This window comes from Pyxicephalus adspersus, chromosome Z (assembly GCF_032062135.1).
Source record: "Pyxicephalus adspersus chromosome Z, UCB_Pads_2.0, whole genome shotgun sequence".
In the NCBI taxonomy this organism is placed as follows: Eukaryota; Metazoa; Chordata; class Amphibia; order Anura; family Pyxicephalidae; genus Pyxicephalus; species Pyxicephalus adspersus.
Window position 1 is genome coordinate 51,491,739 of NC_092871.1, and position 22,673 is coordinate 51,514,411.

At 37.2% G+C, this 22,673-nt stretch overlaps 1 protein-coding gene across 8 annotated transcripts in view; it reads left to right on the forward strand.

Moving 5' to 3' along the window:
- RALGPS1 (Ral GEF with PH domain and SH3 binding motif 1) overlaps window positions 1-22,324 on the forward strand; it is a 380,912-nt gene extending 358,588 nt beyond the window's left edge. For 6 of the 8 annotated variants that reach the window (XM_072431079.1, XM_072431083.1, XM_072431081.1 and 3 more), the window contains 8 exons: window positions 2,282-2,333; window positions 4,448-4,528; window positions 9,183-9,239; window positions 9,450-9,555; window positions 10,256-10,348; window positions 13,103-13,208; window positions 13,769-13,881; window positions 21,502-22,324. In XM_072431079.1, coding sequence (XP_072287180.1) covers window positions 2,282-2,333; window positions 4,448-4,528; window positions 9,183-9,239; window positions 9,450-9,555; window positions 10,256-10,348; window positions 13,103-13,208; window positions 13,769-13,881; window positions 21,502-21,531 — 638 coding nt within the window. In that variant the 3' untranslated portion in view covers window positions 21,532-22,324. The remainder of the gene's footprint in view (window positions 1-2,281; window positions 2,334-4,447; window positions 4,529-9,182; window positions 9,240-9,449; window positions 9,556-10,255; window positions 10,349-13,102; window positions 13,209-13,768; window positions 13,882-21,501) is intronic. The other 2 variants (XM_072431084.1, XM_072431085.1) reach the window with 1 other exon arrangement.
- Window positions 22,325-22,673: the final 349 nt, after the last annotated feature.

Consider the following 22,673-nt stretch of genomic DNA (forward strand, 5'->3'; position numbering starts at 1 on the left):
ATGACATAGTAATAATTTCAGCAATTCTTTATGTATTTCATTTTATTCTTGGTATCAGCCATTCATATCGTGTCCAGCACCCGTTGGCCTGCACTGCACTTTGTTTTTGCAGGGACCCCATCACTGTAAGGTGAAGCACTATAGGCCTCAAAATTGTACATTGCAGAGGTAAAGATTATTTTTTTTATACTGCTGCAGAATGCCTGTACTTCTAGATGAGACTTGTGTCACCATACTGTAAATAAGCATCAAAGTATATTCTCAGACCCCCGGTCTACTAAGCAGACAAAATAATTTCTTGTGTATTTTTCAGGCACTGTCTGTCATTGTCAGTGCTCAAAGAGAATATAGTTATATTTAATAAAATATAAAACATTGGTTGTACACAGAGGTAAATCCTTGAATAGAATAATTTCTAAACTACATATACATACATAAGAGTCTATACTAGCCATGAATAGCAACCTAGAGACAGCCTTTGTACAGTTCCACAATTTTGTGGAACACACATATAGCAGTCACATATTGTTAAGATCCATTGTGATTAGGATGGTTCACTGGTTTTGGTTTATAGCCAAAGATGATTGGTTTATAGCCAAAGATGATTGGGCATAAAGAACATAGCTTCTCTGTAAAAAATTATTAAGTATCTTGCAAATAAACAGGGTTATGTTATCCCAAAATTAGCACACACATGTGTAATTGTGTGTGCATATGTGTTCACATCTCTGTTGTATCTTATGTGCTTGGAAAGCTCACTTATAGATCTGTTACCAGTAGCAGCCCAGTTTGTGGATAAATGGCAGGCGGTTCCACATTATTTGTTGGTTGGGTGTATATGCATGTTGACAGGTGAATGCTCCAGGATTTCAGCTAATGCTATAGCTTAAGGAATCTCAGAAACATAGGGGAAGAAAATAAGACACAACATCAAAATTGCACCAAAGTATATATGATGTGAAAATGCCTGTTTGTGTGTCCAGTCTGTTAGATTCAGTGGTGATCGACAGTATCACAACCAAAGATTCTGTTGTGGACCTAATTCTTGACACCTTGTACAGACTTATTTGAAAAAAAACTATTTAAAGAAACTCTATGAACCAACAATCATTGTGGTTACATTTTCAGATTCTGGACTGTTTTAGTGAAAAAAAATAAATCATGTGTTTACGCAAAAGCATGCCTTTTATAGAATATTTATTTTTTTGCAAAGAATTGATTGTTGCATGCAGGTGACAGGGATCAAAGCCACCAAAGGGGACAGATAGGTGTCTACTAGGGAGAAATATGCTGTTAATGAAGGGGGGGGGGGGTAAGGTTGCCTGGGAGGGATGTTAAGGTGTATACTTCCCTCACTGGTCACAACACCCACTTGTATCTTTCTTCACCCACCTCTGCCCTAGGTCACAAAACGTCCCTACTCACTGACATCACCCCCACCAATCTCTGCATTCACCATTTACTCTGTGCTCACAAAGTTTATCACTCCCAGCATTAATTCGTCCAACCGCTCCACCTTAATACCGTGTTTCCCCGATTTTAGGACATCCCCATTAAGTAAGCCACCCCCGATTTTTAAAAAAATAATTAAAATAAGACACTCACCCGTTTATAAAGTGACTTTCAACAATAAATGTGTACTGTAGTCTTCTTCATGGAAAAATAAGACATACCCTGAAAATAAGACCCAGGGCATATTTTGGCATTTCAGAAAATATAAGAGAGTGCCTTATAATCGGGGAAACAGGGTAACCACCTCATTCACTCCATCAGTGCAATCAGATTCCTTCATTGCACAAGGTGAGGTGAGCGAGGAGAAGTAAAATTTACTGGATGGGGGTGTCTGTGTAGTGGGGGAGTGTAGAATCAATGTGGGTGGGTGTTGCTGTGACCTGGATAGTAAAGTGGGTACAGACAATGTCCTGTGGAGCATGGTAATTTAGCACTCCTTTTCAAAACTCTGCGCAGCAGTTACATGTGCTTTTTAAAGTTTATTGTCATATCACTAAGTGTTCCTTGGTTAAGTTCACAATCTAATGTCCCTACCATAGTCTAATGTCATTAACACAGACTAAGGACATTTTTTTTCTTTTGAGTGGAAGCCGGTTAATCTAACTGCATGTGTTCATTACAAACTGTATTAAACAAACTGTGTTTATAGTTCATATTTTGAATTTGTCATTGAAAATAGTACACAGATGTATTAGTGTGCACACATGGCACATTTTTATCTTTTCTGTATTTTACATATAATTTATATTTATTATATTTTGTATTGTAGGTAGTAGTGAAAGTTCAGAATTCAGTGAGGATGTGTCTTCTGTCCTTGACAGGTAAGCTTTGGTGAAATATGTTCCAAAAAGTGGTATTTACAATGTCCTTTAAGCTTATAAATGTGTTACTAAATACATATACAGTTAAGTCCATAAATATTTGGACAGAGACAACTTTTATCTAATTTTGGTTCTGTACATTACCACAATAATTTTAAATGAAACAACTCAAATGCAGTTGATCTGCAGACTATCAGCTTTAATTCAATGGGTTAAACAAAAAGATTGCATAAAAATGTGATGAACTAAAGCCTTTTTTTACACAATCACTTCATTTCAAGGGCTCAAAAGTAATTGGACAAATTAAAAAGCTGAAAATAAAATGTTCATTTGTAATACATGGTTGAAAATCCTTTGCTGGCAATGACTGCCTGTAGTCTTGAACTCATGGACATCACCAGATGCTGGGTTTCCTCCTTTTTAATGCTCTGCCAGGCATCATCCACCACTGTTGTCTTCCATGGACGTCCAGGTCTTTTGGCGTTGCTGAGTTCACCAGTGCTTTGTTTCTTTCTCATGATGTACCAAACTGTAGATTTTGCCACTCTTAATATTGAAGCAATTTCTCGGATGGGTTTTTTCTGTTTATGCAGTTTAAGGATGGCTTGTTTCACCTGCATGGAGAGCTCCTTTGACCGCATGTTGTCTGTTCACAGCAAAATCTTTCACATACAAGCAACCCCCCCCGAATTAAAGCTGAAAGTCTGCAGTTCAACTGCATCTGAGTTGTTTCATTTGAAATTAATTGTGGTAATGTACAGAACCAAAATTAGAAACAAGTTGTCCCTGTCAAAAAATGTATAGACCTAACTGTATATTATACATATATATGTATAACTGATATTAACCTAGTCATGGTCTACCAAGAAAAGGCAGTGTTTCACCCAACCATCTTAACCATCCAATTTTTTAAATTAATTTTCAATGAAACAGGGCTTTTTGATATTCCGGTGATTTACTATTTGGCATATGCACAGTTACCACCTCTACTGGAGGATATTAGGAAAAATACCAAAAATGTTTGGTAAAGACATAAAAGATGATGAATGTAGTGAAAGGTATAGGAGCATTGGTACAGACATTAGGTTTATTTTGATAAAACATGCCCTTTTTATCTGTTAATAGATTAATGAAGAGGCAGGTTGAATATAAATGTTAAGTTTTCCCACATTACTGTGTATGTCTCAGTTTAAACTGTACTTTGTTTTATATGTATTAGACCCTTTAGTGAGTTTTGTGTTCTTTGAAAAAACTAAATAATCCAGTTACATTTTTAAGTGGAGGTTCAGTGTTGCACAAACAGTGTATCCCAAAGTCTCAGCAACTAGATTTTTTGTTTCTATATTCAGTAAATGAGGAAGGGAAAAAAATTACTCTTGTGAGTTCAAGAGGTTGCATGTCAGTGTTGCCAGGACACCTTTGTATTTTTCAGTAAAATACACCTATTTCTTTGTATAGGTAAAAAATATGCTCTATGTCTAGGTTGCCTAGGTTATATTAGTCATTAGAAGGTAGGAATAATATCTGCCCCAATGTGCAAAGAAAACATTAAATAAATATTTTTAATACAGTATCAGTCATCATGCACTGGAGCTGTTAAAGCCATGGTGGAGTGTACAAAATTATATACCTATTTATTGGGAAGTTATTGGCATTTATAAAGCATTTAAAATGTTCTGGTTTTAGTCATTCCAAATATTAAGCAATGTTTAAAGCTTATAGTAAAGCTGTAGAGGACTAAATTAAAGGAATATATGTGTGTTAAGTTTGGTATCACAGGCCATAGGTGGCCCGCAGCGTAGAATGTTAATGCTTCATGAGAAGTTGTCCTGGAAAAAGACAAGTACAGAAAGGGCACGCTCCTTTATTTACATCCCTCAGCTCATTACCATCTGAGGTCTGTGTGAAGTTAAAGTTCTGATCTAATACAACTTCACTCATTACCAGTGCAGCATGATCCCCAAATACAGTGTTTTCCGGAAGACTGTGAATTGCCTAAACTTGGGAGATGGGGTCTATTTATTTACAGTTAATTAGATTTTTTTGCATGTTTTTTTTTTTTTTTTTATGCATCGTGCACGGTTTGTCCAACTTACATTTAAATTTGCAAACAGGAGTCGTATGTATGCCACGCTGGGTCCCAACTGGAGGGTCCCAGTACGAAACTCACCCAGAAGCCGCAGCTGTGTGTACAGGTACATAGAGGTGGTGGGTTCTCTCCTTTTTATAATTAAGTTAATAATTAAAGCTTACCTGTACTTTAGTGAACAACATAGTGTGGTGAAGATAGACACTGGTATTTTTTTTAATTCATTAAGAAAGGTTATAGTGTATTTTTAGGAAATGTCATATTAAAGGTCTGTGTGCCACAATACTATTAATACAACACTGAACTATGAGAGAGTTAGGTGTCAGAGGCACAGTTCAGGACCTAGATTATCAATTTAGGAACAGCAAACTATACTATATTGTAACCTCCAAAGAACTGCCAGGTCCCCTACCTAAGAAGACCTTACTCATGCAGGGCCAAGTATAAAGTCCCCAAACCCCCTAATACTCATCTAGCCAGCACTGCCTGACTACTTATGACTTTTCATAGCAGATAACCATAACCAAATCTAGGTATAGGGGAGAATGTGACATCCTGCCTCATGATAGTGCTTAGGTTTAGCAGCCAATCATTAGACCCAAGCAAATGACAAATGGCATGAATGTGGTTCTAGGGATTTTGGTGCTGGCTATGACAGATATAGGTGCAGTACAGGAATTCAAGGATCATTGACTCTGTCAAGTTTTCATTGTTGTCACTCATTGTGAACAGTTGTTTATTTGTCCTGATGTCTGTTATAACTGAGACAGAAAGTGATGGGAAATACAACATTTTACATTCACCACTAGAACAGGATGTGAAGACCTAAGAAAATATTTTCCTTAACTTTAGAGAGATTTGGTTGCACTGTTATGTCTCCAGGGCAGTAAGTGAAGGAAAATTTAAATCATGGGACACAGGCATTTAATATCACCCTTCAGCAACACTGTAAAACCTACGTAATTAAAAATGTGTTCTTCAAATCAATACAGGTGCTCAGGGAAGTGTGTCTATTACTAACGACTGGCAGAAATATATGTTCTCCCTTGTTTCTAATGAGGTCTTTGCCCAGATTTTGGTCAAGTATACAGTTGCATCCCTAATCCTTTCCATCTGCATGACTGACCTAAATCACATTTTGAATTTTCTGAAACATCCAGTTCTTCAGGACTGAACAATTTTATATTACCAACTTTGGACAAAGTGTTCAGTACCTCTTTTCCACAGTTTAAATATTTCCCTCACAACACAATAAGTAATTAGGCAAACTATATTTTCTAGTTTATACATTTTTTTGAAGTTTAAAATATTTTGTTTTTTTAAACATTTTCCTAAACACAAATTATACATTTGTTAGGCACCATTAGGCAGCAGTGGTCTGCAGCTTTGGTGAGCCATTTTTACCATATAATTTTACAACAGGGACACAACCAAATATAATGAGAAATAGTAATAAAATTGTGCTGGTGTCACAGGGAAAATCTTCCCTATGAGGTCACAGACAGGAGTCAAAGCTTGAAGTGGAGTTAGGTTTAAGGATTAGGAGTTAGCATATTGTTGTGGGTTAAGTTTCAGTTTTAAAATAAAAGGGCCTTGCCAGTTGTTTTGCCTATAAAACCTTTTTTTTCACAAAAAAATACCTTTTTTGTTTTGCCTTTCTGTGCTGCTGTTCACCTGATCTTTTTTAGCCACCTACTGTCTGCATGTACTCATACCAGTGTGGGCTGCACGTTATTATGTTTGCAGTCACCACCTGGGGAACATCAGACAAAGTGGGCAAACAAAGGGGCACAGATGGGGGACTTTTTTAATTCCATAACAGGAAGTGCCCTGAAGAAGGACGTTTCTTCCAGGATATCCAGGTATTATTTTATTGAAAGCTGCAAACTGAAAAAAAAGAATAAGGTCCCATTCACACTATTGTATTGAAATTACATTTTATGTATTGGAACAATGTGGTGCCATTCGTTTCAAATAGTACCCCAAGATCTCATGACAACAAATACTGCCATGAATAGTACATTCACCTTTTGTGTTGTGATTTGATGTGTTAGGCAGCATATTTAAATTATTGGGCTCAGTTAACACAACACCAGTTAATCAGGAACAAAGCATGTATTAATGCACTGCACTGGTATGAATACCCTAACATTTTTTTGACAGTTTTACAACTCATTAAGGTTTCTATTGATTGCTCTTCATTGAAAACTATTAGTGCATGCAGTTGAAATTTACCATACCATTCCTCAGGTCCTACCAACAGTTCAACCAATTCACATGGGCATCTAAATACCTTATATACTCTATATACTTAAAGCACTTATTTTTCAGGCTGTGTAATTAGTTTAGGTTTAAAAAAAGCTTTGGTGTGTTTGTGTGTGCCTGACAAATAAACCCGAAGTCTGAAATACCAATAGTAAATGAAGGCTTGCTTTTTGTTTTATGTCAATAGCTTGCTAGGAAAATCCATCGAAACCTCATCATAAGACCTTCCTGAGTTACCAAAAGTGAATATTACTCAAAGGTATCAGGCCAGACCAATGACTGAGCTCACCCGACCTTTACTTAATCCTATACTTGGTGACGTCGTTTTTTTTACTGCATTCTCGGAGAAACGCAGGGTGACACTAGAGTCCAAAGTGCAGTAAGCTTGCCCACTCTAGTAAATCTTGGGGTAGAGTTTAATATTTTTTATTTATTTACTTGTCCTTTTTTTACAGTATTCACTTTGTTAGAGAGTCTGTGTCCTGTCTATTTGTGTTGTGTTTTACGGCAAAGGTCATTTGTGTATTTCAAAAAAGTCTAGTTGTATCTGACTGCAAATTGTTCCACATAATAAGTCTGATTTGCATCATATCATATATTTGGAGCTATTACCATAAAAGTTTAACAGACAATATGCGATTTAGACCAGCATTCTGACTCTAAAACTAACCATGCCCTCTTACTTTACAGAAAACACATGGTAAAGTTTTGCAAAGTTTCAAAAAATTTGCTGGCTTGTTTTATTTTCACACTGGTGAGATTTTTCTTTAGTAGTTTGCGTCTCTGCTCTTCACACAGCAATAACATTTCCTGCAGTAGTTTGTCTGAGGGCCCACAGTCTTAATCAATCACTACAGTGTAATGCCATTTTCATCCTTGTAGGAAAGCAGCTGCAAAAAACTACAAAATCTTTTGGTTATTGACACCATTAACTGGCAGTTTAATTCATGTGGGCTGCAGGGAGACCCCAACTGTTTTTTTGCCCCCAAAGATAAAGGAAGCCAGTACATGCTTCATATTGCATAATTCATAAGTATGTCATATGTTTTGTTCTATTTGTTCCCGATGTATGGTTTGGAATAAGAGTTTACTGTCAAGAAATCTGCACAATTTGGGTATTAAAAGTTTACAAAAAAGTATTTTATTGGCATTTTAAAATCCCAAACATTTTAAGTGCAGATATATTTTTTGGTTAATAGCCATTAGTCTAATAGTATGTTATGCCATTACCTTGCTATTTTGTCATGTGCACTGTTGTAGTAGAATGTGTTACTGCAAATCCAGACAATTAAAGTATATACTCCCAATTTTTTTTTTTCTTTGCACTTTGCACAGTTTTGTCCTCATCTCCCTCCCTATTTAATACCTCTCAGTGAGAGGCATTTTTAGTTATTATGAGCCTATTTGTAGACATTCACCAACACAGTTTAAACTAATCACAATCAAAGTGATTTGTTTAAGTACCATATGCTAGTGAGTAAAGTAAAAGTTACTTATTGGATTTAACTCTTTACACTCCAATGCAATACCTAATAGGCCTAATTTTTTAAAGCCTTCCAAGGTTGGAAAGGATATGCTTTCATCAGAGAAGATGGGTGATCCAGTGAACCTGGAATGGATTTGTTATTTGCTTGCAAATGTTTTGAATTTTGGACAAGATCTATTCCAGGTTTGCTGGATCACGCCTTGGAGAGCTTTAATAAATCAGACACAATTTGTTAACCCCTAATGCAATGTTTTTGTTTTTTTTGAGTTTTAAATACAATAGGGGAATATTGAATCACCTGTCAAGTTGTTGTTGCTGTCTTTTTGCCCCTGCAGAGATTTACATCATGTATTTTGTCTGGTGACAGAAATTGATGGGAGATTGAAAATGTTACAGTTGTCAAAATTAGATTTAGAGGAAAATTAGAGGAAACAGTTTTGATAGGGATTCCTGTTCTAGTAACAACTGTAGGGAATTTTCTTTTATATTTTGTTGTGACTCCCAAACAGTAAGTCTGGATACCTCTTTACAATTGGTGAAGGATTTATTGATTGAAGAATATGTTGGAATGATTCTTAATTTTTATTTTTTTAGATCCAATCTAAATATTCACCAGTGGTTATGTTAGTGTCTTCCTCCACTTTCACTGCAGTCTTTTTTGCATCACTGTTTTTGCTCTGAAGTTGAAATTAACACATCCAGTAGATAGAAACAGAAAGAGGAAGAAACTGAAAGAGGAGGAAATCAGTTGAGGAACTTCACGTATTAGCTATAATTAACTATACAATTGTATTATATTAATATTTAAAAACAACCCCTATTGGTCACAAAAATAAATAAACATTGTTTTTTTAATATATACATAATTTACAAACTCATCACTGTGAAGTGAATAAAACCTACTAACATTTTCTACATATTAATTCAGTTTCTGTGAGTTGTTTTGGGAGATTAGGTGCAGCCTGTATAGCACACACTTGTGTCATTGTGTAATTATTTTATCTTTCAGCTCTTCACGTTCTGAACGATCCAGTGCTTGGATACAGACTGGAGTGGCTGAGAGTCGGTGAGTACAAATATTGAATATGCATTTTGTGCAGTTATCAGGTTGATTGTGGGTTTTCTAAAAACTGTAAACATTTTTTGTTTAGGTATGCAGAATATAGAACATAGATGAGTAATCTGTTGATGGTTTACAATAGCATTTGACCACTTAAAAAAAAATTGCAGGGTAACAAAACTGGACATCAGTTAACTTTTCTCCACTGTCTTATAGCCCTTCAGGTGCATTCAGTTGCATTCTCGGAAGTTCATCTGGAGGCATCACTATAGAAGGACCACTTAGAAGAAAAACATTACTCAAAGAAGGGAAGAAGCCAACAGTAAGAATACAGCTCATACTCACATATTACAAATGAAATGCATTACTGAATCATTACCACAAGAGGACAACCAAGTTTCATTAAAAAAAAAAAAAACCTAATCCTTTATTAACAAATATTGCTACAAAATAACCACAAGAGGTCATGTAATCCACAGTTTAGAGACCAACTCCTCTTGCTATCCCATCTAACAATATTTGTACATAGAGGTTGGTGTAAGCTATTTATTGCTTCCTTTCTCATATCATGGCTCCCTGACAATCTGTAGATAGCACAATAAATTTGATATTTGAAGTTAAAGTTGATTTTTTTACACACTTTTCCCAGTTAGCTGGAACTTGTATCTTCTGTTCATCCCTTTTTAAATAGGTTAAGGCTAAGTTTACACTGACAGTGGGTTTGCAGAGCTGCTTCCTCATGCCCTAAACCACTGTAGACCATAGAAATTGATGCAGGGCAGCCTTGGATGGTTTAATACAACCTGCTACTGCCTGCAGTAATGTGTGTAATCTCTCGTACTTTAAGTACTAGTGCAGCGATACTGGCAGTGCCTGCCAGCAGGAGCCTCATGAGAATTGCCTGATCCTGTCCTGAGTCTTGACTTGGCCCAATAATAGTCAATTCTCAAGTTTAATATTATCTGTGCATTTGATGATACACTTGTCTGCAAATACTGAAGCTAAACCTTCTTTGTACACAGCTGTCATCTTGGACACGTTACTGGGTGACCCTTACAGGATCTACACTTCTGTATTTTGGGGCCAAGTCTTTACGCGGGAATGAAAGAAAAAATGTGAGTATTGTTGGTTAACAGTATCCTCTCTTTAAATCTTAGGCTGTCCACCCCAGTACACTTTTTTTTTTTACAAAACATCATTTTGAAACCCATCATACAAGGCATCTACTCTTTTTTCGTTATGTTTGCTTAACTGGTATTTTTTTTTTTTTTTTTGCTGAAACAAGCACCAAGAGTACTGTATGTCTTGAAATAAGCTAGGGTTCAATGCCTCCTATTAAACCTGTTACAGTATGTGATTGCATATACTATATTTTGAAAGATTTTAGCAAAAGTGTGTGAAATCTGCAAAAAAAGCAGCAAAATATATTTACCCAAAATCATTCTGACATGACCTGATGATAATGCATTTACAGTGGACCCTTGACTTACAAACACAATTCGTTTGCAAGGGCTGGATGTAACTCGAGTTGGTTGCAAGTCAAGACTATTTTTCCTATAAGAAATAATGAAAATACTTGTAATGCATACTGAACCTCCCAAAGCACCCCCTACCTAACCTTTTCATAATTAAAAAATGGTTCTATAATGTGTGTAATTTGTTAGAAACACCAGTCATTCTCCTAGTGTACTCACCAAAAAGTTAAATAAAAAAATTAAATAAAATGTGCCTAGCCTACCAGAAACAACAATTTCATACTGTATTCACCATTCAAGTTGATATATTTGACTTGCAGGAAGGGAGGATGAAATGGAAGGTGGTTATTATTTGGATAGGAGAGGAGAGCCCCCATCTATTCCAGAACATCAGGAATCTGACTCTCTCTTTCTCTCCTTGGGAGAGTCTGTAGGCCAGTAAGAACCTGTTTCTGGCTCACCCTTTTTGGGAACTAAAACTGGTCTAAGGTTGGGTGTTTCTGTCTTTTCTGCAAACACTGTTCTGTAGTATGATATGACATTGTCATTAAGCAATTGAATTGCAATGATTGGCTTTTTCTCTGTCTGGGTGGGTCTTCTCCACAAATGTTTGTAGCTCTTTACATTTTTTTAAGATTTCCTTTATTTCAGAAGAAGAAATTGGCTGCACTGATTGTTGATCCTTCCAGTCCTTTTCAGAAAACACCTCAGCTACCGTTCTCTGTTGCTCACCCAGAAGTTGCTGAAGTTCCTCAGTAGACAATTCCTCCAACAGTTTCTCAACATCACCACTGTCTACCTGCAAGCCTATGGGTTCAGCTATAGTGACAATGTCATCAACCACAGGCTCAGTTGCAAGCTCCACTACAAAGCTTTCAAAGTCTCTGTCATCTATAATTTTAGGCCATTTAATATGTATTATTAAATGGCCCTTTTTTATTTTTTTTTTAATCTTTCTGCTCTTACTTTATTTGTGTTGACTCACATGGCTTGTGTGAGTGGGGTTTTGGCAATTTATGGGAATACTCCTAGAGATAAGGCTGTAAAATATACTTTACCACTTGAAGTTAGCTATAACCTGCTAGTCCATAGGCTGCAGTAGAGGAGTTGTATTAGTTGGGAGGAACTCTGCTGTAAGCCTTGGGAATTCTTCAGCCAACTCTTCTTCCATGTCTCGCGGGTGAGCAGGAGCATTGTCAATAATGAGGAGAGCCTTAAGTGGTAAGCCTTTGTCCTCTAGATATTTCCTAACAGTGGGACTAAAAACTTCCCTGATCCACTCAATAAAAGTACTAGTTACCCAAGCTTTTGCATTAGATCTCCACTTGACCTGTAGCCTATTCTTCAATACATTATGTTTTATGAACACTCTACAGATCTCAAAGTGATAAACCTAAAGAGGCTTTATCTTGAGGTCACCACTTGCATTGGCACATAACACTAACGTTAGTCTATCCTTCATAGGCTTGGCATTTTCTTTTTTCCTGGGTAATGTATGTTCTCCTGGACATTTTCTTTCAGAAAAGCACAGTTTCATCACGGTTGAAAACTTGATCAGAACAAAAGCCATTTTTCTGTGTCATCATTTAGAAGTGGTGTATGTAATTTTGGCAGCCCTTTTATCAGCATCAGCTGCTTCAAGATGAAAAGCTACGCTATGAGCTCCAGTTCTCGCTTATTGGCACAAAATGTTTCACCGCTATCACTTGTTGATGGCTTATTCTTCATGAGATCTACATTTATAGCCCTTTATTTCACACATTATGCTCAGATCTTTCACCTGCCATCTGCCTTTCGTTTATCCACACTAATAATAACCTTTCTACCTCGTCTAACATGTTTGATCGAGACCTACTAATTTGAGTAGCACTTTTAGCAACACTAGTTTTTTTATACAAATGTTTTCTTTTTAAGATTGTCGAGATGGTGGATTTTGACATGCTGTACATACTTGTGAGATTGGTCCCATGAACACCAATCTCATATTTCTGCACAAATTTCTTCTTCTTCTCAATTGTGATTGCTTTTTTTCTTCTTTCTTTACCTTCCTTCCTTAGCTTCTCTTGCTTTTTTGGGCCATTTTGATAGCAATTAGCAAAATTATTTACCTAATTATATAAAGCACTGCACCGACACTAAATCACTAAATTACTGACACTGCACAAACACTTGTATCTGGGCTCAGACTGACGCTTATGCACGCATGGCATGTCGGGTCTTTGTTTACTTGTTGGCCTCTTCAATCCTTCAGTCGTAACTCAAGACTTTGGTTGTAAGTTAAAACTAAAATTTTGGTTGTAACCCAAGTTGTTCGAATATCAGACCGGTCGTATCTCAAGGGTCCACTGTACTTTGCATAAATGGAGTTTGTCATAAATTACCGTCTTGTTTCAGTACAAGTCTACTCCCAATAAGAAGATGTCAATCCTGGGCTGGATGGTGGTATTACCTGATGACCCGGAACATCCAAATATATTTCAACTTAACAACCCAGATAAAGGTAAATTCAAGAGTCTTGAATCTGATCTCATCTCTGATGTATTCATCAACTTTATAAAATATGTTTATTTTTTAGTAATAACGGCTTATTTGCTGAGGGACATTATATGTTAAATAACACTTACAAAACCGGTATATGTGCCAAACTGTTGCACAGTATATGAACATTTTTAAAACCAAAAGATAGAAATAACCAGGTTATTTCTGTCAAGGAGTCCCTACAGCTAAAAAAGGCAAACCATTCCCATTGGAGTTTTATATGTTTACATTACCATATGGACAACCCTGTTGGTACCATATGTAAGGAACAGTCCTAAAAATGTGGGTATTTCTAGCAGAGACACCAGGTGAGAGAACAGAGAACAGTAATACTTCATCACAGAAAGTAGAAGGTACAACTGATTTATTGACTGGGAGGATTAGAATGGTTCTGCAAGCCAAGAAAGGGGGAATGGGCAGAGTAACACATAGAAAGCATTTTCTGAGTTTTCTTTTGATGGAGTTATGCAAGTCTCTGCTTCTAGGTGTACTTAACATAGTATGTGTCTTTTTGTTACTTAGGTAATGTTTACAAGTTTCAAACAAGTTCTCGATTCCATGCAATTTTGTGGCACAAACACTTGGATGACGCATCTAAGAGTGGAAGGCCGCCAATGAGTGAGACGCAGCAGATGGTAAGAGGGACAAAATTTACTATCTCTATCCTTTCCATGATCACAACTGCCTACTTGGGTTTAACATTTTTAAAAGGTAGCCTGTTAGGATTGAAATGTGGCTACGCTAACATTTCTTTAAAAATTAGTTTTTGCTCTGTTAATTGGAGAGTGGCTAACCTGATGCTCTTGTCAAGGCATGCTTCTAACAAGTAAAAGAAGGATGAGCATGACAAAAAGTCTCCACTTTCATATATATAATTCAGAACCTAGATAACGATTTTAATTGGTTGATTTTGATTAAATATAAACTGAGTGCAATACAACATTTGCTGCCAGTCCAAGTAAGCTCAAATTTTTAATGACCAAGAAATGGGAACAAATGGTTAAGAGATAATCTGTTTTTGTAAATTCAGGAAAAAAGTATTACAAAACGTGAAATAATTATAGTTACATACAGTTAGGGTTAAGTCTTAAAACCTCACTTCATAATTCATTCACAGATTTTATACTAACACACTTTAAAATTGGCAAATCATTGCAGGGCAGATATATTTTCTTCCAACAATGATCACAGGCAGGTTATTTCATTTAATTGACTAAATTACAATTCCAGTGAGTCACTTGCGACCATCAAACTCACTGCCTCAATCAAAATAGAAAAATCAAAATAAATAAACCAACACAATTCCAGAAGGGCACATTCGTTTGTACAAACAATAATATGCAAGTCTAAATATTACATGCTTTGCAGATTCCAACATATGTAAATACAGGGTAAGCTGTTGGCAACCAGTCCCACAATATTTACCACCTCCCCTTATCCAACACATGAAAAAGCATCATTCTGATTTATTGTCCTTCTCATTCTCTATCCACCTCTAAAAAGTTTAAAAATCAAATGTTGTTGAAGGTACTCTTGTTACTGCTGCGGAAAATTGCCAAGAAACAAAAGTACACTCCTAACCATTCTCTGGCATGCCAACTGAACTCTGTCCTGACCAAGCTAATGATGGTACAGTCCCTGCCAAACAAAATGGTGCAACCCATCTCCCTTTTGGAAATTATGAAGTGTCCTCAGCCCTGTTGGAAGATGCCAAGCAGTCATTATTTTTCTAACCATCCTGTCCCTGTATTCTACAAACATGGAAATTAAATTTTCAGTGTGTAGTTAAGCCAATGCAAGGGTGGATACCTGTAGAGGGTGACTATGGGTAAGGGCAGTACATTTCCTTTGTGGCCCATTGGATGAATGTTTTGATCGGCACAGACTCATGCGTCCAAGCCAAGTGGGGATTTGGACATTTATGAGGCACCAGGAAATAGAGAGAATTGGCCTGCATGAATATTACACTACCTGTTGGTTCCTGCAGCACTCTCCCAAACTGTCCTGCAGCATCCTGCGCTTGTCTGCCCTGTCGAACTTTCAGACTCAGCACTTGCTCTCTTTCCTCACTGCCTGACAGAGTACGCAGCTTCACTTTCTGGTCTCACATGTCTGTGGGCAGTAATGCGCACACTGACAAGCACAGGTAGGAGGAGCTCCTTAAAGGGGCAAAGGCTTTTTTAGCTTTAGCAGTTATGGTGGATGTCGCTGTGACTTTGCACCAGCTCCTTAGTGTTTGGGACTTTCCTTGGCACACACCTATTCTGTACCTACTTACTGGTTACTTGAGCTCTTGCTTGAATACTGATGATGCCTTCCTTGCCCCCTGCCCTGACCTCTTGCCCAGTTACTGACTGCCTGCCCTGACCTCTGATTGTTGATGCAGTGCTGCCTGTGAAGCATTTTGTGGAAATGCCTGAATCTCTGGCAATCCCCTGACTGAAGCCTACATGCGCTGACCCATCCTATGAGGGGGACCCCAGGGGCCGTGACCTGGCAGAATTTATCAGCAAAGAGTACTGGTAGTCATCAGGATTACCAGCCCTGCACCCCCTGTAGCTTGCTCTGGTGAACACCAGGTGCCGCATTATCTGCCAGAAGGAGGATCCCAACAATGGATGAGGAACGATGGAAACCCTCACTGGACCCCTCCCTACCCTCCAACTACCGTCCTATCTCCCTTATCCCATATGTCTCTAAACTTCTTGAACGCCTTGTCTACAAAAGACTCACCCATTACCTGAGCACCAACTCTCTCCTTGACCCCCTCCAGTCTGGTTTTAGAGCTGCCCACTCCACTGAAACAGCCCTTACTAAAGTGGCCAATGACCTCATCAGAGCTAAGTCTCAAGGCAACTTTTCCCTGCTCCTTCGCCTTGATCTTTCCTCTGCTTTTGACACTGTTGATCACCCCCTTCTAATACAAATCATGCGCTCCATTGGTATCAGTGACACTGCTCTCTCTTGGTTTGCTTCCTATCTGTCTGACCGCTCCTTTCAAGTTTCTTTCAATGGTAACTCCTCCTCACCCACTCTCCTCCCTGTTGGTGTTCCCCAAGGGTCAGTCCTTGGACCGGTTCTCTTTTCTCTGTACACCTCCTCTCTCGGTAGTCTCATATCCTCCTTTGGCTTACAGTACCATCTGTATGCTGATGACACTCAAATTTATCTGTCCACCCGTGACCTGTCTCCCTCAGTCCTGGATAAGGTCTCATGCTGCCTGTCAGCCATCTCATCATGGATGTCTGACCGATTCCTGAAACTCAACCTGGATAAAACAGAACTCCTCATCATTCCCCCCTCAAATTCCAAATCTCCCCAACATATATCTAACTCTTAACAATACTGTTATTCAGCCCTCCCCTCAAGCACGTTGTCTTTGGTGTCACCTTTGACTCGGCCCTCTCATTTACCCCCCATATTCAGAACATTTCCAAGTCCTGTCACTTTCACCTACGCAACATCTCCAAAATCTGCCCCTACCTGTCCCCTGAGACCACCAAACTCCTTGTACATGCTCTTATCTTCTCTCATCTAGACTACTGTAACCTCCTCCTCTCTGGTATTCCACTAACCCGACTCTCTCCTCTACAATCTATCATGAATGCTGCAGCCAGACTCATCCATCCTTCCCTCCGCTCCTCTTCCGCTCCATCTCTTTGTAGTTCTCTCCATTGGCTTCCATTTCACCTTAGAATCAAATTTAGGCTCCTGTGCTTTGCCTTCAAATCCCTCCACAGTTATTGTCACACTTACATTTCTGACTGGGTAAAAAAATACTCCCCCTGCCGCTCTCTCCGCTCCTCCAATGACCTACTAATGACTTCCTCACTCATAACCTCATCACAGCACAAATACAAGACTTCTCTAGAGCTGCCCCAACTCTCTGGAATGGTCTTCCTTGTCCTATTTGCCTTGCTCTACTTTCTGCTCATTTAAAAGAGTGCTCAAAACCCATTTTTTCAAATTTGCCTACCCGTCTTCTTCTGTCTTTTGAAACCACCACTACTTCCCACCACTACATATCTCCCATCCTATTGTGTGTGAAATTCCCCCACCTACTAGATTGTAAGCTCTTCGAGGCAGTGTTCTCTCCTCCTGTATCACTGCCTGTATTAGTCTGTCATTTGCAATCCCTATTTAATGTACAGCGCTGCGTAATATGTTGGCGCTATATAAATCCAGTTTATTAATATTCATAATAATAATAAAAGAGGAGGAAGATGAATTGTCACGTATGCTGCTTGAAAGTGATGCAGGTCATCAACACAAGTCTAGCAGACATCTATGGGTTTATGCAAAGTGTGTGGGGAAGAGGAGGAAGAAGGGACAGATAAAGAGTCGACTAAATGCAAAGTTGTATGTTGGTTTGTTTTCGCTTATATCAACATATTGTTGATATCAAACAGGAAGAGGACTACTGGATAGTCAAACTCTTAGGGTAATAGCCCAAAAATATGATCAGATGGAAATGTGAAATGAAATGTGGAAATGAGTAAATGAAAGCCGTTTTTTTTTGGCAAACAAAGGTGTATTGAGAAAATTATATTAAACATCATATAAAACACATGAAAATATATAGCATGCACATAAGCAAAGTAAACAAGGTAGGTAGTTCACTCCCAAGTATATAAAAGTGGAATATAAGACCCAAACGCTAGACAAAGTTATCCCTGATTGCTTAAAAAATATGAAAAAATATTGTCTTGTATGCTGACATGTTTCGTCTGTCAGCCCCCTCAGGGGATCTGCGAGGAGTGTTATACCAATGTATATATATACGAATATATATATACGAATAGGTATTATGAATTTGTATAGGTCTTAAACAGGTAAGCAGATAAATACATGATAAATAATACACAGGTGACACATAAAAAAAAACATATTGCGATTGCTATTTTATGTACAAACAATTCAGTATAGGTTTTGAAAATTAAAAAAAAAAAATGTATACTTGAACTTGAAATGTTGTAACAATAATATTGTGTGCAGAACCTTGTTGTTAAAATAAAGATATGTCAATATTTGTTAAACATAAGGAGTGTGTATGTCATTGATAGAATAAGTGTCATATATTTATTAAGGTTACCAAGCATCATATATCATGTGTGACATGGTAGTAGTTGAAATATACTTTTAGTAGTTCACAAAAAAAGTTTATATCCAGAATCTGATCATCTATGAATGTTAGAATATTGACTTATAGAGAATATATTAACTAAAGAATAGTTTTACTTACTTGTGGTTGATTGTAATGAACTTTCAAGCAGGGATTTCAAGGTGGTGTAAGTATATATGTGAAAAAGTTCACAAAGGGATTACTAAAAAATGAACGGCTTGGTAAAAAAAATTGTTACTCTTTTTTATAGCCAACAAAGGGACTGATTTTCTCTTTCTTTCCCGTGTACAAGCCCCACTTATAATTTAGTATTATACCATTATTAGACATCTGTCATGTTTACCTTAACATCCCTCTTATATTATTAACATTGTAAATTTGGTTATATTACCCCTGAATACTCCTTCCTTAATGTGTCACTATGTAATTTTCTAAAAACTTTAATCATTGTTAAGGAATTAGTCACTTTTATATACCCTGTTCATTTTTTAGTGATCCCTCTGTGAACTTTTTTTACAATTATACTGACACCACATTGAAATCCCTGCTTGAAAGTTCTTTACAATCAACCACATGTAAGTAAAACAATTCTTTATTTATTACATAATATTCTAACATTCATGGATGTTCAGATTCTGGGTATAACCTTTTTTTGTTAACTACTAATAGTATATTCCAACTACTATCATGTCACACATAATAATTGATGCTTAGCAACCTCACTAACTATATGACACATTTTCTAATCAATCAATACACACTCCTTATGTTTAACAAATATTGACATATCTTTATTTTAACAACAAGGTTCTGTACACAATATTAATGTTAAAACATTTCAAGTTCAAGTATTTTTTTTTTAATCTTTCAAACCTATATTGAATTGTTTGTACACGAAATAGCAACACCAAAATGTTTTTATACGAGTTATCCATGTATGCATTTTTCATATATTTATCTGCTTTCCTGTTTAGGACCTATACCAATTCATAATGCCTATATGTTGTTCCTATGTACGTATAATGCTCCACACAGATCTCCTGAGGAAGCCAAGAGGCAAAACGAGTCGAGATATGAAAGGTTATTGTTTTTTCAAATTTTTTTAAGCAATCAAGGATAACTGTTTAGCTTTTAGGTCTTACATGCCACTTTTATATACTTGGGAGTGACCTACCTACCTTGTTTTACTTTGCTCATGTGCAAGCTAAATAATTTCATGTGTTTTATATGATAATCAATATAATTCACTCAATACATTTTTGTTTGCCAAAACCCCTGGCTTTCATTCCCTCCTTATTTTCATCTAGATAAACACTTAGACGCTCGCTGTTGCAACAAACAAGTAATTTTTGAAGCTTTGTGAAAGAGGCAAAAATGTAATGTTATTAAGCACATATTGCTGCCACACAGGATAGCCTTTTCTTAAAAGTGTATAACATAGCCTCATCTCATCAGCAAGAGATGCATATTTCTGTTCCCTACTGCATCATTTTTCAATTCTGTTTTCCCCAGCCTGTGCTCCCAGTTTTAGCAGCAGCACTAGCAGCTCAAGTTCAAGTGGGGGCAACTAATGTCTCTTGGAGTCTCGAAGGACAACTATTTCCAGCCACTTTGGCAGCATGGAAGTGGGGAGTTTAATGATCAAAATGCACAATTACTTAACTCTAAACCTTGTGACTTATTGGGCAAGAAACTGGATGCTTGCCCCTAATCATCTAAGCATTCCATGCTGGTAATGTTTTGTGCACCCTTGAGCTTGAGTTGTTTCGATAGGTGCAATAGCGGTTCCCAAATTAACTATGCGATTAACATTAATAAAAAAAAAAAAAACCGTCCTAAATTGGTGACCTTTCAGCCACCTGTTCCTGATGCCAGGGAGTAATTTAACAATCCTAGTGCCACAACCAATAACAGGAGCCTTTCATAATTATGGATACAGACTGTTCCAGATTGTTAGAATTGGCTAAAGAAGCCATTGCTGTTTATTTTGCACTAAAAAGAAGTTCCCTAGAGGCCCTCACACCCAAACTTAAAGAACCTCAGGCTACCTGAGTCTTCTGAGATATTTTTGGCCCCTAACTGCCACATCTTGGCTCAGGTATCAGTATCACCCATATCACCCATACGCGGTCCCTCTCAGGTCTGTTAACGTAAGATCACTGCCTTCCAAGAAACCCAGGCGTCAAAACCCCTTTTAACCCAGAAGAAAATAAACAAAGCTGGGCAGGACAACCTTTTCCTCTCCCTGTTCGGTGTTTGGCCTACCCCTTCACCCCTGCCCCCTTTATCACCTCCAACTACGTCACCAAATCTCCGCCCCTTAACTGTCTAACTCTTTTCACCCTTAATCCTCTAGCACTTTCACTACTTAATAGGCTCCCTGGCCCCCCAGTCATTAATTCCTTCACCTATTTTTTTTTTTTTTTTTTGGAAGCGTAGCTTGTTGGGACCTCTGATGCCAGCCCATGAAATTTGTCCCACTGGATGCAAGACAAAGCATTAGCAATGGAATTATCAACACCTGGAAAAATGCTCCACAATTCAAAAAAATATTCAAGTGCAAACACAGCAAGACCAAATAACTTTTTATACCTATACTGCTGGCTTCAAGGATGCCGAAAATTTGTTGACCATCTGAACCACTCCCAGGTTATCACAGTAAAAGCTTTCCTTCTTGTTTCTTAACGGAGTTCCACCAATAAAACAATTGTCAACAACTCTTAACAAAAACAAGTTGGATAAAAAAAACAGCAGCCCGCCACTCCAGAGGCCAGGACCTTTTTATGGGGGATTTTCAACCCAAAATAAATATATATATACTCTGACACAGAATTCCAACACAGACTGAACTTGAATGAATGCAACATTTTCCATTTCCAAGCATTTGTTCTATTGTTGATAATAATTTTGACATTTTATACCAATTTCTTTTTTGTAAAAGTTGGACAAGAACTATTTTGAACTCTTGAGCTTTAAAAAATCTATCCAGACAATTTGAATCTCTCTAGACAGTTTGAATATCTCTATTCAAACAACAATTTGGGCACAGCTGGACTTAAAAATAATGTTTTTATATAAATTGTAAACTGATCTGTAAAAATGCTAACTATGTTTTTCCTGATTTGTTTTCCAGGCACCTGCTAATCTCATGTCTTTTGAGTGATCATCACAAACTGTTTCAGTTTAAAGTGCCAAAAACCTGGGAAAACATTATACACTAGCAGAAAAAAGAATACTACAGCATTGTCACGTTTGAGTAGAGAAAGACTGGAAGCACTTTTTTACTTAAAGTTTCTTGAGTTTTGAAGGAAAATGACATACTTTTGTGGCATCAGAACAGAATTTGCATATATGAGAACAAATAAAAATACCTAACTCTCACTTAGATGTATTAGGTTGACCGTTGATGATGAACATTGAGGTTGTCAAAAGACACAGAACATTAAATGACATCCCATCGTACTACTTTTTACCTACTGATTTTATAAACAGTAAATTCTTAAACTTGAACTACTTTGAGTGCCAGATAATTCTATAATGACCCATGTTGGGTTTGCAGTCTTTTGTGGTTGGACAAAAAAAACAACATACATTTACAGTGTTACTTACAATAGCGTGACAAGGACATAGCGAAGAACAGTTTTATAACTTAAGTGCACTGAGTTGCTAAGCGCTGTGGCCGTCTCTAACTTTTCTATATTTAAAAGGGATAAAACATAAACTTTGTATACATTGTTAATTATTGTGTGTTTGTGGACATATGTTTTGGCACAAACTTAATATTTTATGGCCTGAAAATGGAAATGTTCTTTTTAAAGTAATTGTCCTGTAGCCTAATTAATTTGTACATTTTTTTCTTTTTTATTTACTATATTAGTATAACATGTAGGGACAAGATGTGCCCATGGGAAGGGATGGTATATCATGCTTGTTATTAAACATTATGTCCACCCAGACATTGTGTCTAGTCTTCTATAAAAACAAGTTGCATCTTTACAGACCCTGCACTCAATTCATTCTTTTGTGATTGCCTTTCCTTGTAAAAATCACCACATTAGTAGCTATTAAAGGAAGACACACATTTGTTGACAGAAGGAACTTAACCATAGAGAGGCCTGCAGAAACTGCAGACTGAGGCATATATGAAAGAGTAGAAGACCAGTCATGATGTCTCTGTTCTGTGGCTAGGTAGATCACTTTCAATATAGTCACAGGCACAAGTATTGCATAATAACAAATTAAACATATTGTTCAGCTTTAACCTCCCTGGCAGTATAAATATTAAGTATTTTTAAATGTAAAAGC